The 20500-nt window shown below is 41.7% G+C and overlaps 1 protein-coding gene across 5 annotated transcripts in view; it reads left to right on the forward strand.

The window, feature by feature from the left end:
- The window catches only part of exoc6 (exocyst complex component 6), a gene marked incomplete at its 5' end in the record, with an annotated part of 73097 nt that overhangs the window by 30582 nt on the left and 22015 nt on the right, over nt 1-20500 (forward strand). For 2 of the 5 annotated variants that reach the window (XM_080872610.1, XM_080872609.1), the window contains 17 exons: nt 76-166; nt 4024-4069; nt 8854-8907; nt 9105-9255; nt 9343-9501; nt 10410-10478; nt 11290-11373; nt 12005-12051; nt 12227-12347; nt 13543-13614; nt 13695-13792; nt 14133-14238; nt 14364-14473; nt 14579-14690; nt 14767-14901; nt 15341-15520; nt 16234-16263. In XM_080872610.1, the coding sequence (XP_080728736.1) occupies nt 76-166; nt 4024-4069; nt 8854-8907; nt 9105-9255; nt 9343-9501; nt 10410-10478; nt 11290-11373; nt 12005-12051; nt 12227-12347; nt 13543-13614; nt 13695-13792; nt 14133-14238; nt 14364-14473; nt 14579-14690; nt 14767-14901; nt 15341-15520; nt 16234-16263 (1665 nt within the window). Of the gene's footprint in view, nt 1-75; nt 167-4023; nt 4070-8853; nt 8908-9104; nt 9256-9342; nt 9502-10409; nt 10479-11289; nt 11374-12004; nt 12052-12226; nt 12348-13542; nt 13615-13694; nt 13793-14132; nt 14239-14363; nt 14474-14578; nt 14691-14766; nt 14902-15340; nt 15521-16233; nt 16264-16467; nt 16711-20500 lie in introns of those variants that run through there. The other 3 variants (XM_080872611.1, XM_080872613.1, XM_080872612.1) reach the window with 2 other exon arrangements.

The following is a 20500-nucleotide window of genomic DNA, read 5'->3' on the forward strand; positions in this document are numbered from 1 at the left end:
TATAAGACATGACTGTACTTAATCCCAGTGGTGCCCTCTTTTTCACTGTCTCCAACACTGCGTTCTCTCCCACAGGTGACAGCTCAGACAGAGGAGGTGATTCGCTGTCGGGTCCAGCAGAGGAACATGGCGACCACTGTGGAGAAACTCCAACTCTGTATACCAGGTACTAATGCTGCCTCTGCTTCAGTGAGAAAGATTTTGTTGTTCAGTTTTGAACAGTGTTATCCAGCTGGCTGACCTCAGGAGTCTTTATATATATATATATTAGGGGTGCAACGATACACAAAATTCACGGTTCGGTTCGGTTCGATACTTTGGTGTCACGGTTCGATATTTTTTCGATACAAAAAAAAATGTTCATGCCTTTTTAATTTGTCATTTATTAAAATTATAAATATATATTTTAACTCAAAAGTACAGTTTTTAAATTTAACCCTAACCCTTGTGCGCGTTTTTTATTTTGACAGCGAATGCGCACCTGCGGACACTTATGTGCAGCCCTGGTTATTTAGCTCGTCATATTGCAGCCACAGAAATAATTTTGTCCATGAAACCATAAAGCTGCACTTTCTTTTTGCCTTATAGTCTGATTTATCATAACTTCTCCGTTTTGTGGTAAGCTTTTCTTTGGCTGTCACTTCTTCACCCTGACCTGTCTTATTTGGCTCAGCAGAACTAAAATATATATCTGTCTGTGAAGGTTCTCAGTCATCCAGGTCATCGTAGTCAAATATAAATCCTGCTGCTTTTACACACGCACTCACATAAGCTCAGCGATTCTCTGCGCGATCAACCTCTCACATGTTTAAGCTGCGGGAGATTTCACTTGTCATGTTTGCATAGTAAGCTAACAATTAATAAGACGATGTCAGAGGAATTGGTGCACAAATTATCATCACTCACAGATCAGTGCTGTCGCTCTCTATACACAGTTCGCACGATTGCAAAGTGAAAGCAAAAAAACAAGCGCAAATTCAAACGCGATTTCAATATGTCACATATTGACAGTGGCTCACCGATGCCAATGACATAATTACCCAGCTACATTTCTGAAAGAATGCAAAAGCATTGACATATATTTTTCCTTCCTACAATAGCCCGACGGGCAGGGAAGAGATAGATTTTGGTAGCCCGACTGAAAGAAATCGCTAGCCCCAGGACGTCGGGCTAGCGATATTGCGAGCCCTGTATCTGATTGAGGAATCACTCATCTTTGGAAAAGAGAGTTTATTACAGAGAAATGTCTCTTTCCAAAATAAAAGCTATACTATCCGCTTCTTCTGGGCTATATTCTCAGCAGCATATTAAACATATAAGGAGAATCATGTGCTAACAGCTGTCTAAATGATTCGGCTAAAGTTAGTAGCATGCTTGCTTGTTTTTGTCTGCTTCCACTTGTCTTTGCACTAGGATGATGTCGGTGTAAATGTGCAGTCATATTCGTTGTGTTCCCACTAGTGCTTTCAGGTTAATCTCGTTGAAATGACCTTAACGCCACAACACGGCAAATCTCCGTTAACGAGCTACCGCCGATCGCCCCGTGCATGGGGCTAGACGGCCAACACGTTAACGAGCTAACTGCGCTAACACACTAGCTCCCACCCATGTAATTGAGCATTGCGTGGCACATCCAACATACTGTTTTACTTTAGTCCATGACTCGCTTACCTTCAGGGTCATACGTCACATGAAAACCAAAATAATTCCAAACGCCAGATCTGAATGAGGGTGGGGGAGGTCCATGTTGCAAGGAGAGCTTAACTTCTGTCTTGCTAGCTTGCCCTGCGCTCTTCCTTCTGACGATGCTGTCTGTGTTGAGCGCTCAGTGGATCTGCGCTCGACAGTGCAGCCTAGGCGGAGTAGTCGAACGCAGATTCACTGAGCGCTCCACACAGACAGCATCGTCAGAAGGAAAGTTGATAAAATAAATTACAAATGTTGTATTGTTCGATACATATGCGTACCGAACCGAAAGCACTGTATCGAACGGTTCAATATCGATACGAATATCGTTGCACCCCTAATATATATATATATATATATATATATATATATATATATATATATATATATATATATATATATATATATATATATATATATATCATAGTTTGAGTATGAGCTGTCACAACACTGTTTCCACTGCTACATGTGATTCCTTATATAAAGGAATGGAGATGTGGCATGATGCAGACTGGATGCAGACTGGATGCAGATTGAATGCAGACTGAATGCAGATTGAATGCAGACTGGATGCAGATTGAATGCAGACTGGATGCAGATTGAATGCAGGCTGAATGCAGACTGGTTGCAGATTGAATGCAGACTGAATGCAGATTGAATGCAGACTGGATGCAGACTGGATGCAGATTGAATGCAGACTGGATGCAGATTGAATGCAGACTGGATGCAGACTGGATGCAGATTGAATGCAGACTGGATGCAGATTGAATGCAGACTGGATGCAGATTGAATGCAGTGAATGCAGACTGGATGCAGATTGAATGCAGACTGGATGCAGATTGAATACAGACTGGATGCAGATTGAATGCAGACTGGATGTAGTGAATGCAGACTGGATGCAGACTGGATGCAGATTGCATAAGCCTGCTGGTTTAGATTTTGTCTTTAATAACATGCATGCAATGTTAGAATAATATAGGTCAGTGCACATTCCATGAATACGCGGTTGTTTTTTGTGCAGGATAAAATATTTATATCCAAATATTAGTGAATGAGTTCAGTGAACATCTACCAAAAAACATTTAGAATCAACTCAGGCTGCTTATTGCTTGTTGAAGCTATTGATTATTTTAGTAATTGCATAATCTATTGATTATTCTATCGATTAATCAAGTAATCAGATAAGAAATACTTTTCTCTCATTAATGAGTCATGTTGTGAACTTTAACTACATACATCATCTGTCAAAGTCAATAATATGAGATATATATGAAACCTAAACCAAGGCATAAACTCTGAGTGTTAGTGGACCATTTACATTTCTCTTGGCTTGTAAAAATGCTTTTATTTTTAAATATTAATGCTGTTAATTAAAACAAAATATTTCAAATTCAATCTGAAAAATATTATGGAAGTCTTAAAATGAACATGGTCTAGTACCCCCCATGCCCCCCTTTAGACTCACCCCTGTTCGCTGCAGGTATCACTTCCATGTAAAATACCGTTCGTTAGCTTATGCAGCAAGCTGTAACATTTAAACTTGGTGTCAGACTAAGTAATCAGTTCATCTGCATATTTTAATTCAACTTCTGGAGGATTACTGCAGATTTTTCTCTATGTAAAAGGGTTTATTTGTACGCTGCTTCTAAAAACGTTTGTTTTGCAGGTCTGTTTTCAGTTCTGTGGTGACAGTGGCACGCTACAGAGCTGTGCGTTAAACGAAGCATCAAAGCAAAGAATTGTGTCAAGAAATTTTTATAATCATATAATTATTTAAATTACTCGATGAATCGTTGCAGCCCTAGTTCAGTTACATTTGATCCTCTGAAAATGAGAGAATATAGATAAAAATGGCTTTAACTCATAAGCAGTTAATTCAATACTTAGTTTTAGACTCCTTGAAGTAAAGCTAAAAATCTGCACTTCAGTCACATCTGTAGTTTATAATCCACTGTGGTGAGTTTTGTAAAATTCCTCACTGACTCTTTATCAGTGTGTGGATACTGAGTCAGTTTGTTTAGACTTTAATCTTGCGTCCTGTGACTGCCTCCAGCCTTCCCAGCGTCATAAGCTGAAGAAGCTGATTATAACCTTAGTTTTTGGGTATCAAGTAAAAATTATTTATGCATGCTTTTATCTGGCATGTGTAATATTGGAACTTGTATAGCACCTAAGCTGCTGCAACAGTGATGCATCAGTGTGGAGGTCTGCAGTGCAGTGGAGCCTACTGGTAACTAAACATGTTATCACTGTAAATGTGATGTGTGATGAGCAAAACTGACTGAAATGTGTGAACTATCAAACTAATCCTGCTTCCTGTCATTGCTCCCTTTGCAGTGCTAGAAATGTACAGCAAGTTAAAGGAGCAGCTGGAATCCAAAAGGTAACCATCATAAAGCATTTCACCACAGTGTGACCTTGTTTACAGTTTTAAGTCTTTCTTTGGCAATAAAATCACAAGTAGAGAGCGATAAATACAATCAACTCGATACATCATGGTCCAATCATTTAAACACAGCTGTGTGTTGTAGTTTCACCTGATGTGTCACTGGTAAAGATAAATAAATAAAGATAAAGACATGTCAGAAAAAGATGTTATCAATGCAGGATGTAGTAGTTCCTTTTTGTTAGCAGCCTGTCAGAGCACAGGGTGTACACACCTGCTGTGGGTTAGAGGTGGACTGACGTCTCAGTTATGGTCAGACGGGGACATCGTGGTGCGTCAGCTTTTATGTTACCAGCAGAGACCCTGTGACAGTGACATATGATCACATGACATGCTAACTGGTTAAAACTGGGCTGCCAAGATGTAGGAAATAGTCAGCTTTACATTCATTCTTGCATACGTAGTGACAGTGTGGCCTGGAATAAGTTGAGAGTTTATAAAGACTCCCAAAAGTTGAGTTTGTTATCATAAATCAATCTGGGAAGCCTTAAAACTGTAACAAGTTAGCTAGCTTGTAACTGTGACCTTCTTGCCAGCAAATTAAACATGTGATTATCGACTAGGGCTGAACGATTATGGAAAATAATCTAATTGCGATTTTTTGCCCCAATATTGCGATTGCGATGCGATATGCGATTATTTTTTAAGGTATTTGTCTTCTGTATTATTAAACAAAGACAAGCAATACATCATATAGTATGGCCAATACTATATTACATTAATTTTAAACTGTTCTTTCCTGGAAGACAGACCTCTGTTATGATGACATGAGGTGATGCATGAATTGATGACTGACATTTTTATTTAACTTCTTCAATCACAACAGTATATTTGAACATACACAATAGTTTATTTTTAGCTTACAAACATCTGAGCATAAAGTGCTGACAAGGAACCCTGGTGTAAACATTAAAATGAAAGTCAGTACAATGTGCAGATTGCAGAAATATACATAAAAAAAATCAGTGGCTTTACCACACTCAGTTTTTCGACATCTGTGAACTACTAGACAGTCATTCAATTAAAAAATAATATTAAATAAATAAAACTAATAAATAAAAAATACACACATCTTACTGATCTCTGCAGTCAGTAACATTACACATAAAGTGCAAACATAATAGCAATTGTATAAACACACACACAAACACGCCTTTAAAATTTAAAGGCGTGAAATTGGACGGTCTAGTTCTGATTAGCGTCACCGCTGTCTCGGTGGAGTTTAATAAACTCGGCCGTCTGCTTCTTGCTATCTAAAATATAACCAGACACTGGTGTAAATTCTCGACTGTCTCATACTTCTGTTTAATAAGTTTTCTGTTTGACGTTTAGTCAGCTGTGTGAAAACCAAGGAGGAACCCACCCGGGGGATTAATAAAGTTTTATTTTATCTAATCTAATAACTTTAATCTCAGCCAAACCGATTTACTCACGAACAAACAAAACACTGAAAAAAGCCCAACAATAACATTTTTAGGTTGTCTAAGTGACTTATATATTACGTTTAACCCGAGCAGCGAAACTCCGCGGTGATCTGAAAATGATGTGCCGGGAGTTGTGCCGTTCTCGGCCGCATCAGTAACCCTCGAGCTCCCGGCTAGCTGTCGAGCTGGTGGGTAGCAGACGCCTCTGAAAACGTCGAAGCACTTTTGCAAATATGGGATATCTTGATAAACCGAGCAGATATTTGATGTTTACACAACTACTTTCTCGCCTGAAAATATGTTAAAAGTTTATTTTGTGACCCAGAAAGATTAGTATGAGTAATTTTAAAACTTAGTAGCGGCCGCCATTGCTGGAAACTGGAGTTTGGCTGGGCCGCGCTATGAATTCTGGGATATGGTAGTAATTTGGACAGCCTTCGGCGCGTCGCTGTGACGTAATCGGTCTACAAATGCGGCCTCAGGAGGATGCAGCCCATGAATTGTATAATATAATCGCAGTATAATCGCAGCCTTTGCGGTTAGAAAATTGCACTTGATCATGTCGCGATATTATCGCAAATGCGATATATCGTTCAGCCCAATTATCGACTGATTAATTGACATGTTGTTGTATTTGCATTCCTTTTCTCTCTCTGTCACTTCCTGTCTGCGACACCCTGCCAACACCATGCCGAAACCAAGCCTGAACCTTCCAAAATAAGATTCAGGAAGTCATCCTTTATTGTTAATTCTAAACATTTCTAATTTCTCTTTCCAGTTTAAAATCTCACCGACTTTTCAGCTCATGTTCTGCTAGCTTGTCTAAACTTTACAAGCCTATCTCTGTAAAGAGGGGAGGGGTGTTCACTTTGGACAGGAAATATTGACCCTTTCTTGTTCATTACCATGTACCAATTAAGAGACTGGAAGGAAGTGCCCTTGCTCACAGGAAGGCCCCCCTTGCTGCTGCTCTGTCACGGCTTAGCAGGGGTGGGTTTAAAAAAAAGATTTCCTGATTCAAAACGATTTTAATTTGCTGCACCCGACGGCACGTACGCACACACGCCATCAGTGCTGAAAGCTGTCGTCCTGGCACTTTCTCCTTCCTCCTGACAGCGTTTACAGTTGATGAGTGTCTTCTGTTCATTTGTGTATAATACAGTTTGAACCAATTAGATCCATTAGATCAATTAGATCATGCTTATCAGCATCATGATGGGGGCTCAGCACGCTGACCGTTCACTGAACTCTTGTCATTTGTGCCCAGAATTAAAAAAACACAAATACTTTGTGGTTACAGAATAGACAATAAAAAGAAAATACCAAATATAGATGTACAGTGTATGTACATGCAGATATAGGTCATACTTTGTTGTTATTTATTATTTACTATCATTGTATTGGGATGGGTGTTTCCCTCAGACATTTACTGTTGGCCCTGGGCTCAGTGGATGGGTTACAGTGGGGCAAAAAAGTATTTAGTCAGCCACCGATTGTGCAAGTTCCCCCACCTAAAATGATGACAGAGGTCAGTAATTTGCACCAGAGGTACACTTCAACTGTGAGAGACAGAATGTGAAAAAAAAATCCATGAATCCACATGGTAGGATTTGTAAAGAATTTATTGGTAAATCAGGGTGGCAAATAAGTATTTGGTCAATAACAAAAATACAACTCAATACTTTGTAACATAACCTTTGTTGGCAATAACAGAGGTCAAACGTTTACTATAGGTCTTTACCAGGTTTGCACACACAGTAGCTGGTATTTTGGCCCATTCCTCCATGCAGATCTTCTCGAGAGCAGTGATGTTTTGGGGCTGTCGCCGAGCAACACGGACTTTCAACTCCCGCCACAGATTTTCTATGGGGTTGAGGTCTGGAGACTGGCTAGGCCACTCCAGGACTTTCAAATGCTTCTTACGGAGCCACTCCTTTGTTGCCCGGGCGGTGTGTTTTGGATCATTGTCATGTTGGAAGACCCAGCCTCGTTTCATCTTCAAAGTTCTCACTGATGGAAGGAGGTTTTGGCTCAGAATCTCACGATACATGGCCCCATTCATTCTGTCCTTAACACGGATCAGTCGTCCTGTCCCCTTGGCAGAAAAACAGCCCCATAGCATGATGTTTCCACCCCCATGCTTCACAGTAGGTATGGTGTTCTTGGGATGCAACTCAGTATTCTTCGTCCTCCAAACACGACGAGTTGAGTTTATACCAAAAAGTTCTACTTTGGTTTCATCTGACCACATGACATTCTCCCAATCCTCTGCTGTATCATCCATGTGCTCTCTGGCAAACTTCAGACGGGCCTGGACATGCACTGGCTTCAGCAGCGGAACACGTCTGGCACTGCGGGATTTGATTCCCTGCCGTTGTAGTGTGTTACTGATGGTGACCTTTGTTACTTTGGTCCCAGCTCTCTGCAGGTCATTCACCAGGTCCCCCCGTGTGGTTCTGGGATCTTTGCTCACCGTTCTCATGATCATTTTGACCCCACGGGATGAGATCTTGCGTGGAGCCCCAGATCGAGGGAGATTATCAGTGGTCTTGTATGTCTCCCATTTTCTGATGATTGCTCCCACAGTTGATTTTTTCACACCAAGCTGCTTGCCTATTGTAGATTCACTCTTCCCAGTCTGGTGCAGGTCTACAATACTTTTCCTGGTGTCCTTCGAAAGCTCTTTGGTCTTGGCCATGGCGGAGTTTGGAGTCTGACTGTTTGAGGCTGTGGACAGGTGTCTTTTATACAGATGATGAGTTCAAACAGGTGCCATTCATACAGGTAACGAGTGGGGGACAGAAAAGCTTCTTACAGAAGACGTTACAGGTCTGTGAGAGCCAGAGATTTTCCTTGTTTGAGGTGACCAAATACTTATTTTCCACCCTAATTTACGAATAAATTCTTCACAAATCCTACCATGTGGATTCATGGATTTTTTTTTCACATTCTGTCTCTCACAGTTGAAGTGTACCTCTGGTGCAAATTACTGACCTCTGTCATCATTTTAAGTGGGGGAACTTGCACAATCGGTGGCTGACTAAATACTTTTTTGCCCCACTGTATATAGTTCAGATGGCCTGAAAGCACCGGGGGTCCCCCAGGTGTAGCTGGAGGATCTGAGGCTTTCTTACTGTGTATTCATTTGACAACAGAAACAGTGTTTTCTTAGTTTAATCATTCCTTGTGTTGCTACTAAGTTTCCAAGTCCATTTGAAGATTTAATGTTAAATGGTTCTAATAAGTAGCAGTAGTTCGGAGTTGTTATTACTAATGCTGTGCTGTTTACGTCTACAGATATTATGCCGCACTAAAAACCATGGAGCAGTTGGAGAAGGTCTATATCCCAAGGTAGGATCAGACGAAGGCTGCTGAAAGAATGTCACAGTAATGTTGGCTCGACATGAGAAGCTAACAGGTGTCAGACTGTTAGTCTGCCAGCTGTTGCACTGCACTGCTTTTTAAAATGTATTTCTTTATTGATTTTTTGAATGAATGTTGGATCGGACTGCTTTTCTTTTTTCATAGTTCTGATGTATCCCTTGCAGGGTCAGTCAGTACAGGTTCTGTCAGATCATGGCTGAAAATCTGCCCAGACTGAGAGAGGAGATCAAAGACATCTCCATGTCAGACCTCAAAGACTTCCTGGAGAGCATTCGAAAGCATTCAGACAAGGTTGGAGAGACTGCCATGAGACAGGTATAGAGCTTTTTCCTTTTTAAATAATTCAGGTCATAGCAGGGAAAAAATAAGTCAAATTGCTGACGTGTGTGTTTTTGTCTTCAGGCACAGCAGCATAGGACCTTTAACAGTGCAGTAGCCAAGCAGGCCAGTATGGGCCACTACATCAAGCCCGTGTACTCTCTCAATGAGCGAACTCATGCTCACACTCCCAACGGCCTGCTGATGGATGATGACACTGGAGATGATGAGGCTGATGAAGAGGTGAGATAAGACGTGTGTGTAGCTGACGTGGCGGTGATGATCAGATACTGATGTCTTTTAAAGAACCATGGCTGACAGCATAAAGATACAAAATTAACTTTTTTCCAATGCAAATCTTTTTTTTTCATAAAAGAAGAGATTATGAAAGTTTCCACTGTTACAGGATCGTCTTTTCCTTAAACGACTGAAAGTAAAGTGCTTTGCTTCTGGACAGAGATACAAATAATAAACTTGAGTACGTCCACCTTTACTTACCAAATAAAAGCAGATTCATCTAACAAAACAAACTCAGGTACATGTATATACTTATATAATTTTTAAATTCAGCAGGTAACAGTGCATCGACCCTCTTTTTTTTTTTTACTGTTAATTTTCCTTCGTACTGCTGTGATGTGCAGCTCTGCTCCATGTGAGGCTAACCCACAGGTGAACGCCTGAGATTCTGCTGCCTGGCTGCTCAATCGTTCTTCCTTCTTCTCTAGTTTTCTGTTATTATATTTTCATCAGACATAACAAATGTGCAGGTGGATGTTAGTCAGTCATTAGTTACAGAGTGATCCATTTGTCATGCTGCATAATCAGGAATTCTGTAACTAAGTTTCTATAATTACATAAGACAGTTTTGTAAGCAGGTCACCTGCTAAGGTTCGTGGTTCGATCCCTGGCTGCTCAAGTCTGCGTGCCATAATGATTCCCAGTTGCTCTCCAATGCATCCATCAGAGTATGAATGTATGTGAAGCTCTATGTTAAATAGAAAGCACATAGCAAAACGTGCTTCTGTGAATGGCTGAATGAGGCACTGTGTAAATCACTTTGAGTGCTCAGAGCAGGAACGAGTCCATTTACCATGACCAAATAACCAGCATATGAAGAAGCAGTTAAAAACATTCCATTTGTGTTCTTACAGATTCTTACAGCTCAGGATCTGGTGGACTTCTCGCCCGTCTACAGGTGTCTACACATCTATACTGTGTTGGTAGGTGTCTGTGGCGAAAGCTAATAACTAATGCTATCCATTGGTCTGCCTTATTTCTCTGTTCATTGGATTTTGATTATCTAATGACAGCTATGCTAATTAACTGGAATCAAGGTTATAGTGCTAACATCCAACGTTACCCCTGAAATACAGCACAGCTGTTTCATGATCAGCTCCAATGCTTGTGATTACATCAGAGTCTCAGCTCTCCTCTCTGGGTCACCTAAGATCTGTTTATTACCTAAGCCCCATGAAGCCCAGAGCAGGTAAAAAGGACGGGGATTCAGACACAGGAAGGTGAAGTGTGGACCCAAACGCAGACAACGAAGATGAAGGTGGATGTTGAATAGAAAGCGAGCCTTTATTTTAGCGAACACAACAACAAACAAAAGCAAAGGACGACTACATGAAACCTGACAGAACAAAGGAAAACACACGCCATACATACACAGAGGATAATGAGGAAATAGGAAACAGGAGGGGAACGCAGCCGAGACTAATCAGGCATGACGAGACGGGGAGGAGAGCAAAGCTATAAACGCTAACAGGACACGGGACTGTCAAAGTAAAACAGGAAATACATGAACATAGAGACAAGGATGACTGTAGGTAACACAAGGGACCTAACAACAAAACACAACAACTAGAAATCACCAAAACACTAAAGAAGCAAGAAATACAAACTAAAAGCCACCGAGTCTCCAGACCCAGGACCAGGACAGTCTGGGATTTGATAGTACCTGAGTGTTCTGGTTTGTAACATCATGTATCATAGTTAATTGATCTATGTCTGTATTCTGTGTGTGTGCAGGGTGACCGAGAAACATTTGAGAACTACTACAGGAAACAGAGGAAAAAACAGGCCCGGCTAGTTCTGCAGCCGCAGGCTAACATGGTGAGCAACACAAGCGCTTAAACATACGTGTAAAGCATATGAATGAAATTCAGACAAGCGCTCGGGGGTTTTTCAGTGGGCCTTTCATTGTGACTACATGGCACTAAACACAGTCTGCCTTGTATTAATTTTTCCTAGAACCTGTGTATTTCTTACTATGACTAAATAGATTACTCACAGATCGTACAGCAGCTGCGATCCAGCTCTGGCAAAGCTTAGAAAACCATGACTGTTACTGTTTTTTCAGGGGGGAAATAAACAGCTGTACTTTGTATTTAAAAAGTTATAAAGGATGTTTTAAAGTTTTAGGATAACATCAGGAAAAAGCAAAACAGCCCCAGAGCAAGATGCTACTACCAGCATGCTCGGTGCACAGATAGGCGGCACCATCTCAGTCCATATCTTTACTATGGAGAGTGGTGCTGGTTCATCAGCTTCCAGGTCCCAGCAGGCTTGAGCCTCGGTGGTTCCTGGGATGAAGTCACAAAGCAAAAGCCATGTCAGACAAGAGCTGCAGAAATACAACTTTTAACTTATTTTTTCTCCCTCCTATTTCAATATTTGCCTTACTGGTGACTGTTACGTTTGCATCTGTATTAACATGGCTTTGTGTCTATTTGTGTGTGTTTAGCATGAGACAGTGGAAGGCTACAGAAGATACTTCAATCAGATTGTGGGGTAAGATGTTCCTTTCAAATGCTCATCTGGCTGTTTTGTTTCACTGTGAACCTAAATCTGTGTGTGTGTGTGTGTGTGTGTGTGTGTGTGTGTGTGTGTGTGCGTGTGTGTGTGTGTGTGTGTGTGTGTGTGTGTGTGTGTGTGTGTGTGTGTGTGTGTGTGTGTGTGTGGTCAGGTTCTTTGTTGTAGAGGACCATATCCTCCATGCCACTCAAGGGCTGGTGACCAGAGCTTATACTGATGAACTGTGGAACATGGCGCTGTCCAAGATCATCGCTGTACTCCGGACACACTCTGTAGGAGCACACACACACACACACACACACACACACACACACACACACACACACACACACACACACACACACACACACACACACACACCTCTAATGTCTGCAGGGCATTGACTGTGAATGGAAAAGATGCTGTTGAGAGTTAATAGAAATGATAGTTCCTTCATTCAGTGGATGATACACCCCTCACAGGTCAGCACACCCACAAACACACTAATGATGTCACTATTAAGAGCAGAGGTCAAAACACACATACACATGCAGGCAAAGAGGAGGCCATTGTGACCTTAATGAGAGACAGATTGCAACAATAACAGCAGATAAAGAAGGCATATTCCTGCCCGCTGGAGCCCTGTCAGTTGTAAATGACCCCGAGGATTATGCTAACAGGCTGGAGAATAGGCCGCACAGCATGGGTGAGAAGACTAACAAAGACCTGGTGTCCTCTGTGCCCCTCTGCTGTGCTCTGACAAAAGCAAGTCCACATTGTCGGGCTCCTGCACTTACAGCGAGTGCATGGTCAGCTAAAAGTAACAAGGCTGCATCAGATTGTTTAAAAAAAAAAAGCAAAACTAAGACATGCAGATGATATACTTAATGAGTAAAATTCTCCCAGTGCGGGTTAAATAAATACAATATGCTTTCAATAGACAACAAGTCTGAGTGCTGAGTGTCCAGTCTCAGGCTGTGTTCATATACAGCTGTGCTGCTCTCAGGGTGATAAATCGCCCTACTCTCTGGAAAAACGAGGGCCTTTGTTAATGCACTGGCTTAACTTGTTTGTCATGTAGGCAGACTTCCTATAAAAATATACCTAGTTAAAACTCTACACAGTATACAGTGCAGTTACTTCATATGTATTCAAAGGCCCAAAGTGGGTCATGGAGCAGGACGATGATCCTAAGCACATAAGCAAATGTGCTGCAGAGTGTCAGGAAAGAAAAAGAATCAAATGCTGTGGGGGGCTCTGAAGTGTGCTACGCCTAAACAGAGCTCAGTGAACTGAAACAATGTTGTCAACATGAGAACTTCTCACAATTACAAGTTCAGTTACTGCTAAAGGTGGTCGGACACGCTTTTGAATGACAGGGTGCTCAGTTTTCAGAGGACTGCAAAGACTCACATGAACATAGATTTAGGAAGCAAAGCAGGTAATGCGACGTTAGACCAGTGTGTGGTGATGACTCTCTTTCTGCAGTCATACTGTGACGACCCAGACTTGGTGCTGGAGCTGAAGAATCTCATAGTCATCTTTGCTGACACACTACAGGTTGGTTAAGAGTGGGACTTGACTTGTTTGTGACTCTGCCGTGTGAAAACGTGTTTTCTGACTGTGTGATGTTTGTGCAGGGGTTCGGCTTCCCGGTAAACCGTTTGTTTGACCTGCTGTTTGAGGTTAGAGACCAGTACAACGAAACCCTGCTGAAGAAATGGGCACTGGTTTTCAGGTGGGCTTCACTCACGTGTGGCGTCTGCCACAGTAGGACGTGCAGAAACACAAATGACAATTTGACAATAACAATTGTGTTTGCGGTAAGGCTTTCTGCTGTGACATCCCCGTCTGTATGCAGCCTGCATATTTTGTTTGAACAAAGCAGAGCAGCTAAAAACACACAACTAAAACCAGAATCAGCTTTGTTCGTACTGTTTCAGCAAAGCATCAGCACCGTGTGAGGGAAGTTGTTCTTTTTTTCACATCATTGATGCTGAAAATGGCACTGAGACGACATTAAACTGAACTGAACAAACAGTGGAGACCAAAGATAACTCTGATCTGTGTTCCCATAGAGAGATCTTTGAACTGGACAACTACAGTCCCATCCCAGTGGAGACAGAGGAGGAATATAAACTGGTTGTCAGCCGCTTTCCCTTCCACGATGCTGAGATAGAGAAGGTAATGTGTTCAAGTACCACCGTCTCCCCAATCTGGCACGGTTGCATCCACGTAAAAGAAAGATTTCCTAAAAGACAACTAGTGTTGGATGAATATTAATACAGTTTTTCTGTGTGCATAAGCAGCAGGACTTTCCTAAGAAGCTGCCAATGTCCCAGTCTGTCCCTCAGATCTACACCCAGGTCAAAGAGTTCATTTACGCCAGCCTCAAGTTCTCCGAGTCACTACACCGCAGGTACACTACTCTGTGTTCACTCGCCACACGAACACTTATACATATCTAATCTCCCCGGACTGCCGTCTCTTCACTTTGCAACTGTCAAGTTTGTTGTGTGTCCAGTTCAACAGAGATTGATGACATGTTGCGAAAATCTACCAACCTGTTGCTGACAAGAACTCTCAGCAGTTGTCTGCAAAACCTTATCAAGAAACCTCACATAGGACTGACCGAGGTTAGAACTGCTCACACACACACAGTCGTGAAAAGCATTCAGTATTCAGGCTACAACTGTAACCTTGTCTCTGTAGCTGGTACAGATCATCATTAATACCACCCACCTGGAGCAGGCCTGCAGGTATCTGGAGGAATTCATAACAAACATCACCAACGTCTCCCCAGAAACAGTTCACACCACAAGACTCTACGGACTGTCGACCTTCAAGGTGATTTGTGCCTTTAGCAGTCACCTTCTTCATACCTCGGTTGTGATGAGTTTACTGTTAGCTTTCTTACCTCTGAGCAGTCTGGCCATTCTTTTCTGACTTCTTGCATTTTCATCCGGTGAACAGATTCACTTTTTTAGTCTAGAAACTGATATAAGAGAATCCCAGTAAATCAGCAGTTATTGAGACAAGGCCAGCCACGTTCAGAAACACCTTTGTTCATCGTTCTGATGCTCAGTTCTTCAGCAGGTCGTCTCTGCTTCCATCCCTGATTACATTCAGTTGCTGCCATGTGATTGGCTGATTAATGAGATGTTAAACGGGTGTACTTAATGAAGTGGCAGAAGTTGAAGATCTGTGTCTCCATTCCAAAAATGAATGCGTGTAGGAAGAACAATAATATTTGCTCCCATTAACTCTTGTGAAAACATTGTTCCAGGATGCTCGTCATGCTGCAGAGGGAGAGATTTATACCAAACTGAACCAGAAGATCGATGAGTTCATCCAGCTAGCAGACTACGAATGGGGCATGGCCGAGTCTGACGGCCGCGCCTCAGGGTATCTCATGGACCTGATCAACTTCCTACGATCTACCTTCCAGGTGTTCACACACCTCCCGGTGAGTGTGAGCCGCCTCCAACCTCTACACGTTAGCTCAGCACCTCTGTCTGGGAGCTGTGGAACATGAACAGTGTGGGGTTGTGTTGTTGTTGTCCTTTCTGTTCACACACTAGCTGTATGGCGTGCTGTGAGGTTGATCTTTTGTTGATAATACGAACGCATGATTATTTTTGTTTGTTTGTTTTCCTTCCCTGACTTCCCACCATCACTCTGTTGTTTTTTACGCCCTCATAGCATTTCTGTCAGATTGTAGGTGCTGTCTGAAAAAGGTTTATACTGTGGATATCACGTTGAGCTATGTACACGTTGCAGTGCTGATTTCTGCATGATGTGCTGTTACTGGCTTGTGCAATGTTTTTGCAAACTGACATCATCTCCAACCCAACGGAGCACATTAGATAGCAAAGTGTAAAGGATTTGATCAGAAACTGTTATTTGAGCTCACAGCCTGATTGGTCTGTTGGCTGTACCTGCCCTTCTCACCTGCATGTGCGACTATTTCTCCTTATTATCTCCTGCTGTGTCTCCATCCACACCTTCTGTAATGCACAGCTTTGTAACTGAATTTTTTACTCCTTGATTAATTTGACATGTCAAGCATGCAAGATATCTCTAGCTGTCCATTTATTGTTGCCACATTTCTTTTCCTGTCCTTTCCCTCTTTCCCTCTCCTTCTTCCATTTTTGGTTGGTTTGGGGGTTCTCTGCTCAGAATAACAACAATGATCATGCATCAATGTCGGTGAGTATCCCTGCCTGGATTTATAACACTTTGCTGCTAAGCTACAGGCAGAATGGCGATACAATGCATGCTAATGTTTGCCTTCAGAAGTCCCACAACTCTAAGCTTGTGGTTCTGCCATAGACTGAATATAAAAGATTGATGTAGCCACCATGACATCACCTATGAGGTATTCCCATTGTGAGCATTTTGTTTCCATTTTAGCTCTTTGAAACGGGACATTACAGGATAGGCGGACCTTACTGTGGCACAGGGGGACACTGCAGGCTAACTGGCTCAAGACTTGACAAGTCTGCAACTCAGCACTTTTGCTTTGGCTTCACTTTTCAGACATGAAAGCTATCTTTAATATACAATCTGGAACTGTTGCTAATGAAAACATTCACAGACCATAATTACATTCAAACTTGAGCAACAGATACTTTTATCTGCGGGAAAGCTGTGAGACCAAGGATGACGTAACATCCACTGCATATGAAAGCTAAGGCCAGAATACTGCAATTCAGCTCACCTTTATTTATACAGCACCAAATCACAACAGCAGATGCCTCAAGATGCTGTACTGTAAAGTAAAGACCCTGCAATCAGTCTTTACCTTGGCAACAATGGAAGGGAAAAACTCCCTTTAACAGGAAGAAACCTCCAGCAGGACCAGGCTCAGGGAGGGGCGGCACAGCCGGTTGGGGTTAGGGGAGGAAGCACAAAGACAGAGCCAGACATTTATAATAACTAATAATTAAATGAAGAGAGATGTGAGTGAGTGAAAGAGGTGACTGAAGAAGAAGAAAAACTACATCATGGAAATCCCAGTTTTTTCATGCAAATTGTTTCGGTGTGTTTCTTGACTCCATTTGCTTTTGAAGCCAAGGTTTCATTTTTATCTCTGCTGTTGAATGTTGAATGTCCTGTTAGCTTTATAAACAGTGGCACAGTGGTTAGCACTGTTGCCTCACAACATCCTGGCCAGGGCCTTTCTGTGTGGAGTTTGTTTATTCTAGTTTTATTTTATTGTCTATTATTCTTATTTTGTTTTACTATTATTTAGTTTTCATTATTGTTTAATACCTGTTTTATATTTTCTTGCTGTCTGGAAATAACTTTGGTCAACTACGTTGTGTTTTTTAAACTGCTCTAAAAATAGAGTTGTAATGGTTGGAAATTAGAGTCCACTGGGATCTGAGTGCAGGGTGGATATTACTTTCAGTACGGATGCCTGCTTAGAGGAAGGTAGGAAATTAAGAACAACTAAGGTCTCTGCAGCTGTCTGTGAGTTTGTTAGCAAGGGAGCATAATTCAGGCCCATCTGCAAGGTGTAAAAATGTTGTGTTCTGGCCTCACTTTCAGTGCTACAGTAAACTACATGTAACTCTGAACTTGATGCCAGTCACTGCTAACCAGGAACACCAGCTGACTGGTGTTTATATAGTGAACCTGGAAACTTCTTTGAGGCCACACCTAGCAGCTACACTCGGCACACTTTACATAAATAAAACTTCTAAACTCCAGGGAATAGATTGTTTTATACTAGCTGTACTATACTTTATGGATCAATTCAAAGTTCGTTCAAAGTTGCATTTCTAACACTTGAAGGAGATTTAACATGAAGCACTTCCAATTTGTTCAAGGTGCCCATGTGAAACAAAATCCAGGTACCAGATATTCAAATCAAATCCAAAACAAAAAATCAAATTTATTTATGTAGCACATTTAAAGACCGAAGTACACCAAAGTGCTTTCCAGTAAAACCATGATACAGATAAAAATCACAATATAAAATATAAATTACAGATATAAAATATTACATAATCTAAATGCAGAGCCAGATGTAAATTACCCTAATTAGCCTCGAATGCCAGGTTAAACAAGTACGTTTTTAGAAGTGATTTAAAAGATTCAATAGAATCTGATGCGTGAATGTCGAGAGGAAGATTATTCCATAATTTGGGTGCGGCAATGGCAAAGGCACAGCCTCCTCTGGTCTTCAGCCGAGACCAGGTTGCACTAAGAGCAGTTGGCCCGATGATCTGAGGGCTATACAGACAGAGGAGATCAGTAATCAGGTGCCATATTATTTAGGATTTTATAAGTAAACAATAACATTTTAAAATCAATTCGATATTTAATAGGAAGCCAATGTAAGTTGGCCAGAACAGGAGTGATAGTATCATACTTTCTAGTGCCGGTTAAGAGACTTGCTGCGGCATTTTGGACCAGCTGCAATCGCTGGAGGAGGGAAGATTGGAGGCCCAAGTAAAGAGAATTACAATAATCTAGTCTTGAAGTGATGAAAGCATGAATGAGTTTCTCCAGATCTTTGTGTGGTATATAAGGTTTAGCCTTAGAAATTTGGCGTAGTTGGTGGAAGCTGGTTTTTACCACAGTAGACACCTGTTTATCTAGTTTGAAGGAACTATCCATGAAAACTCCAAGATTCCTAGCAGCATCAGTGAGGTGGTTAGCAACAGGCCCGAGTGTGCCAGTCAGTTGTCTCAGAGGCATATTTCTATCAAAAACAATAATTTCTGTCTTCTTTTCATTTAAAGTAAGAGAGTTACGTGATAACCAGTCTTTCACATCCCTCAGACAATCAAACAGAGGATGTAGTGAAGATGAAACATCCCCAGTCAGGTGGAGGTAGATTTGAATATCATCAGCATAGCAGTGAAAAGAGACATTATGTTTTTCAAAAATGGAGCCCAAGGGCAGCATGTACAGGGAGAACAACACAGGACCGAGCACCGAGCCCTGGGGCACTCCACAGCAAAGAGGGGCAGAAGAAGAGGAATATTTTCCCATCATGACAGAGAACGACCTCTCAGAGAAATATGATTTAAACCATGAGAGAACTTTTCCTTTAAGGCCTACTACTTGTTCTAACCTTGCCAAAAGAATATCATGGTCAACCGTGTCAAAGGTGACGTCAGATCTAATAGAACTGAGACCGCAGTGCGCCCAGAGTCAGCGATGAGAAGAAGGTCATTGAAAACTCTCTGGTTTAAATCCAGACTGGAATATATCACTTATACCGTTTATCTCTAAATGGGTCTGTAGTTGCTGAAGCACTATTTTCTCTAAAGTTTTTGACATGAAAGGGAGTTTAGAAATCAGATCGAATGTTATGATCAAGGCTGCTTTTCTTGGTAACAGGTTGCATGACTGCATGTTTAAAGACAGTCGGAACACAGCCAGATGACAGTGATGAGTTCATTAAAAATAAGATACAGGACCCGATTGTATTTAATGCATCCTTAATGATACGAGCGGGAATAATGTCATGCAAAGTATTTGAGCTTCTCAGGTTATTAATTATTTCCTTTAAAGTCGAGGATGACACAGGTTCAAACTGTTGAAAAACCGTTGAACATTCGGAAACTGGGGCTTGATTTACTGCCGGGGAATGTGGGGCCCTTAACACTGAGATTTTATCTATAAAATGATTTAGAAATTTTTCGCAGAGGGCCGGGGAGGCACCCATCGAAACATCAGAGCAGGGATTAACCACTGAGTTAAAGATTTTGAACAGAACTCAAGGATTGTGACTATTAGTTGCAATGATGTTCGACAAAAAAGAAGTTTTTGCCATTTTGGCAGCCTTCTGAAATTTAGATCGGCTCATATGCAGGATGTCAAGGGACACCTGAAGTTGATCTTTTTTCCATCTCCTCTCAGCTCGACGACATTCACGCCTAAGAGCGAGGGTGGATTCATTTAGCCAGAGTTGGCGAGAGGTTTTAGGGCGTTTAGTCTTTACTGGAGCCACAGTGTCCAAAGCTGAAGAGCATCTAGAAATGAAAGAGTTGACTAGGCCATCAACCAAGAGAGGTGCATTACTGATGTCATCGTAACAGACAGAGTTAGCAAAGGCCGCAGAGAAATGGGCAACAACCTCAGGATTAATCATACGCGATAGGCTCAGTGGACCCTCCATATTGCATAACTGAACATCAAACATAACTGGGAAATGGTCCGAAATCCCAGCATCATTAATGTCCATGATGCAAATATCCAGTCAATACAACAATACCAATGCCGTTCCAGCCGGCGAACATTGCTATAATCCACACCTCCAGAGACCCGCTTCCAGCTCCATACTCAACTGGTAAGACCGAGTGGGCTTGCTGGCCAGCATAGCAGATCCATCGATGATGACACAGTCTAAAAGTATACTGGGAGGGCCGCAAGATGTCCATGATGGAGTGGTAATTAATCACTTCATGTGCTATTCACATATATTGTA

This window comes from Rhamphochromis sp. 'chilingali' (genome assembly GCF_963969265.1).
Source record: "Rhamphochromis sp. 'chilingali' genome assembly, chromosome: 22".
Taxonomy (NCBI): domain Eukaryota; kingdom Metazoa; phylum Chordata; class Actinopteri; order Cichliformes; family Cichlidae; genus Rhamphochromis; species Rhamphochromis sp. 'chilingali'.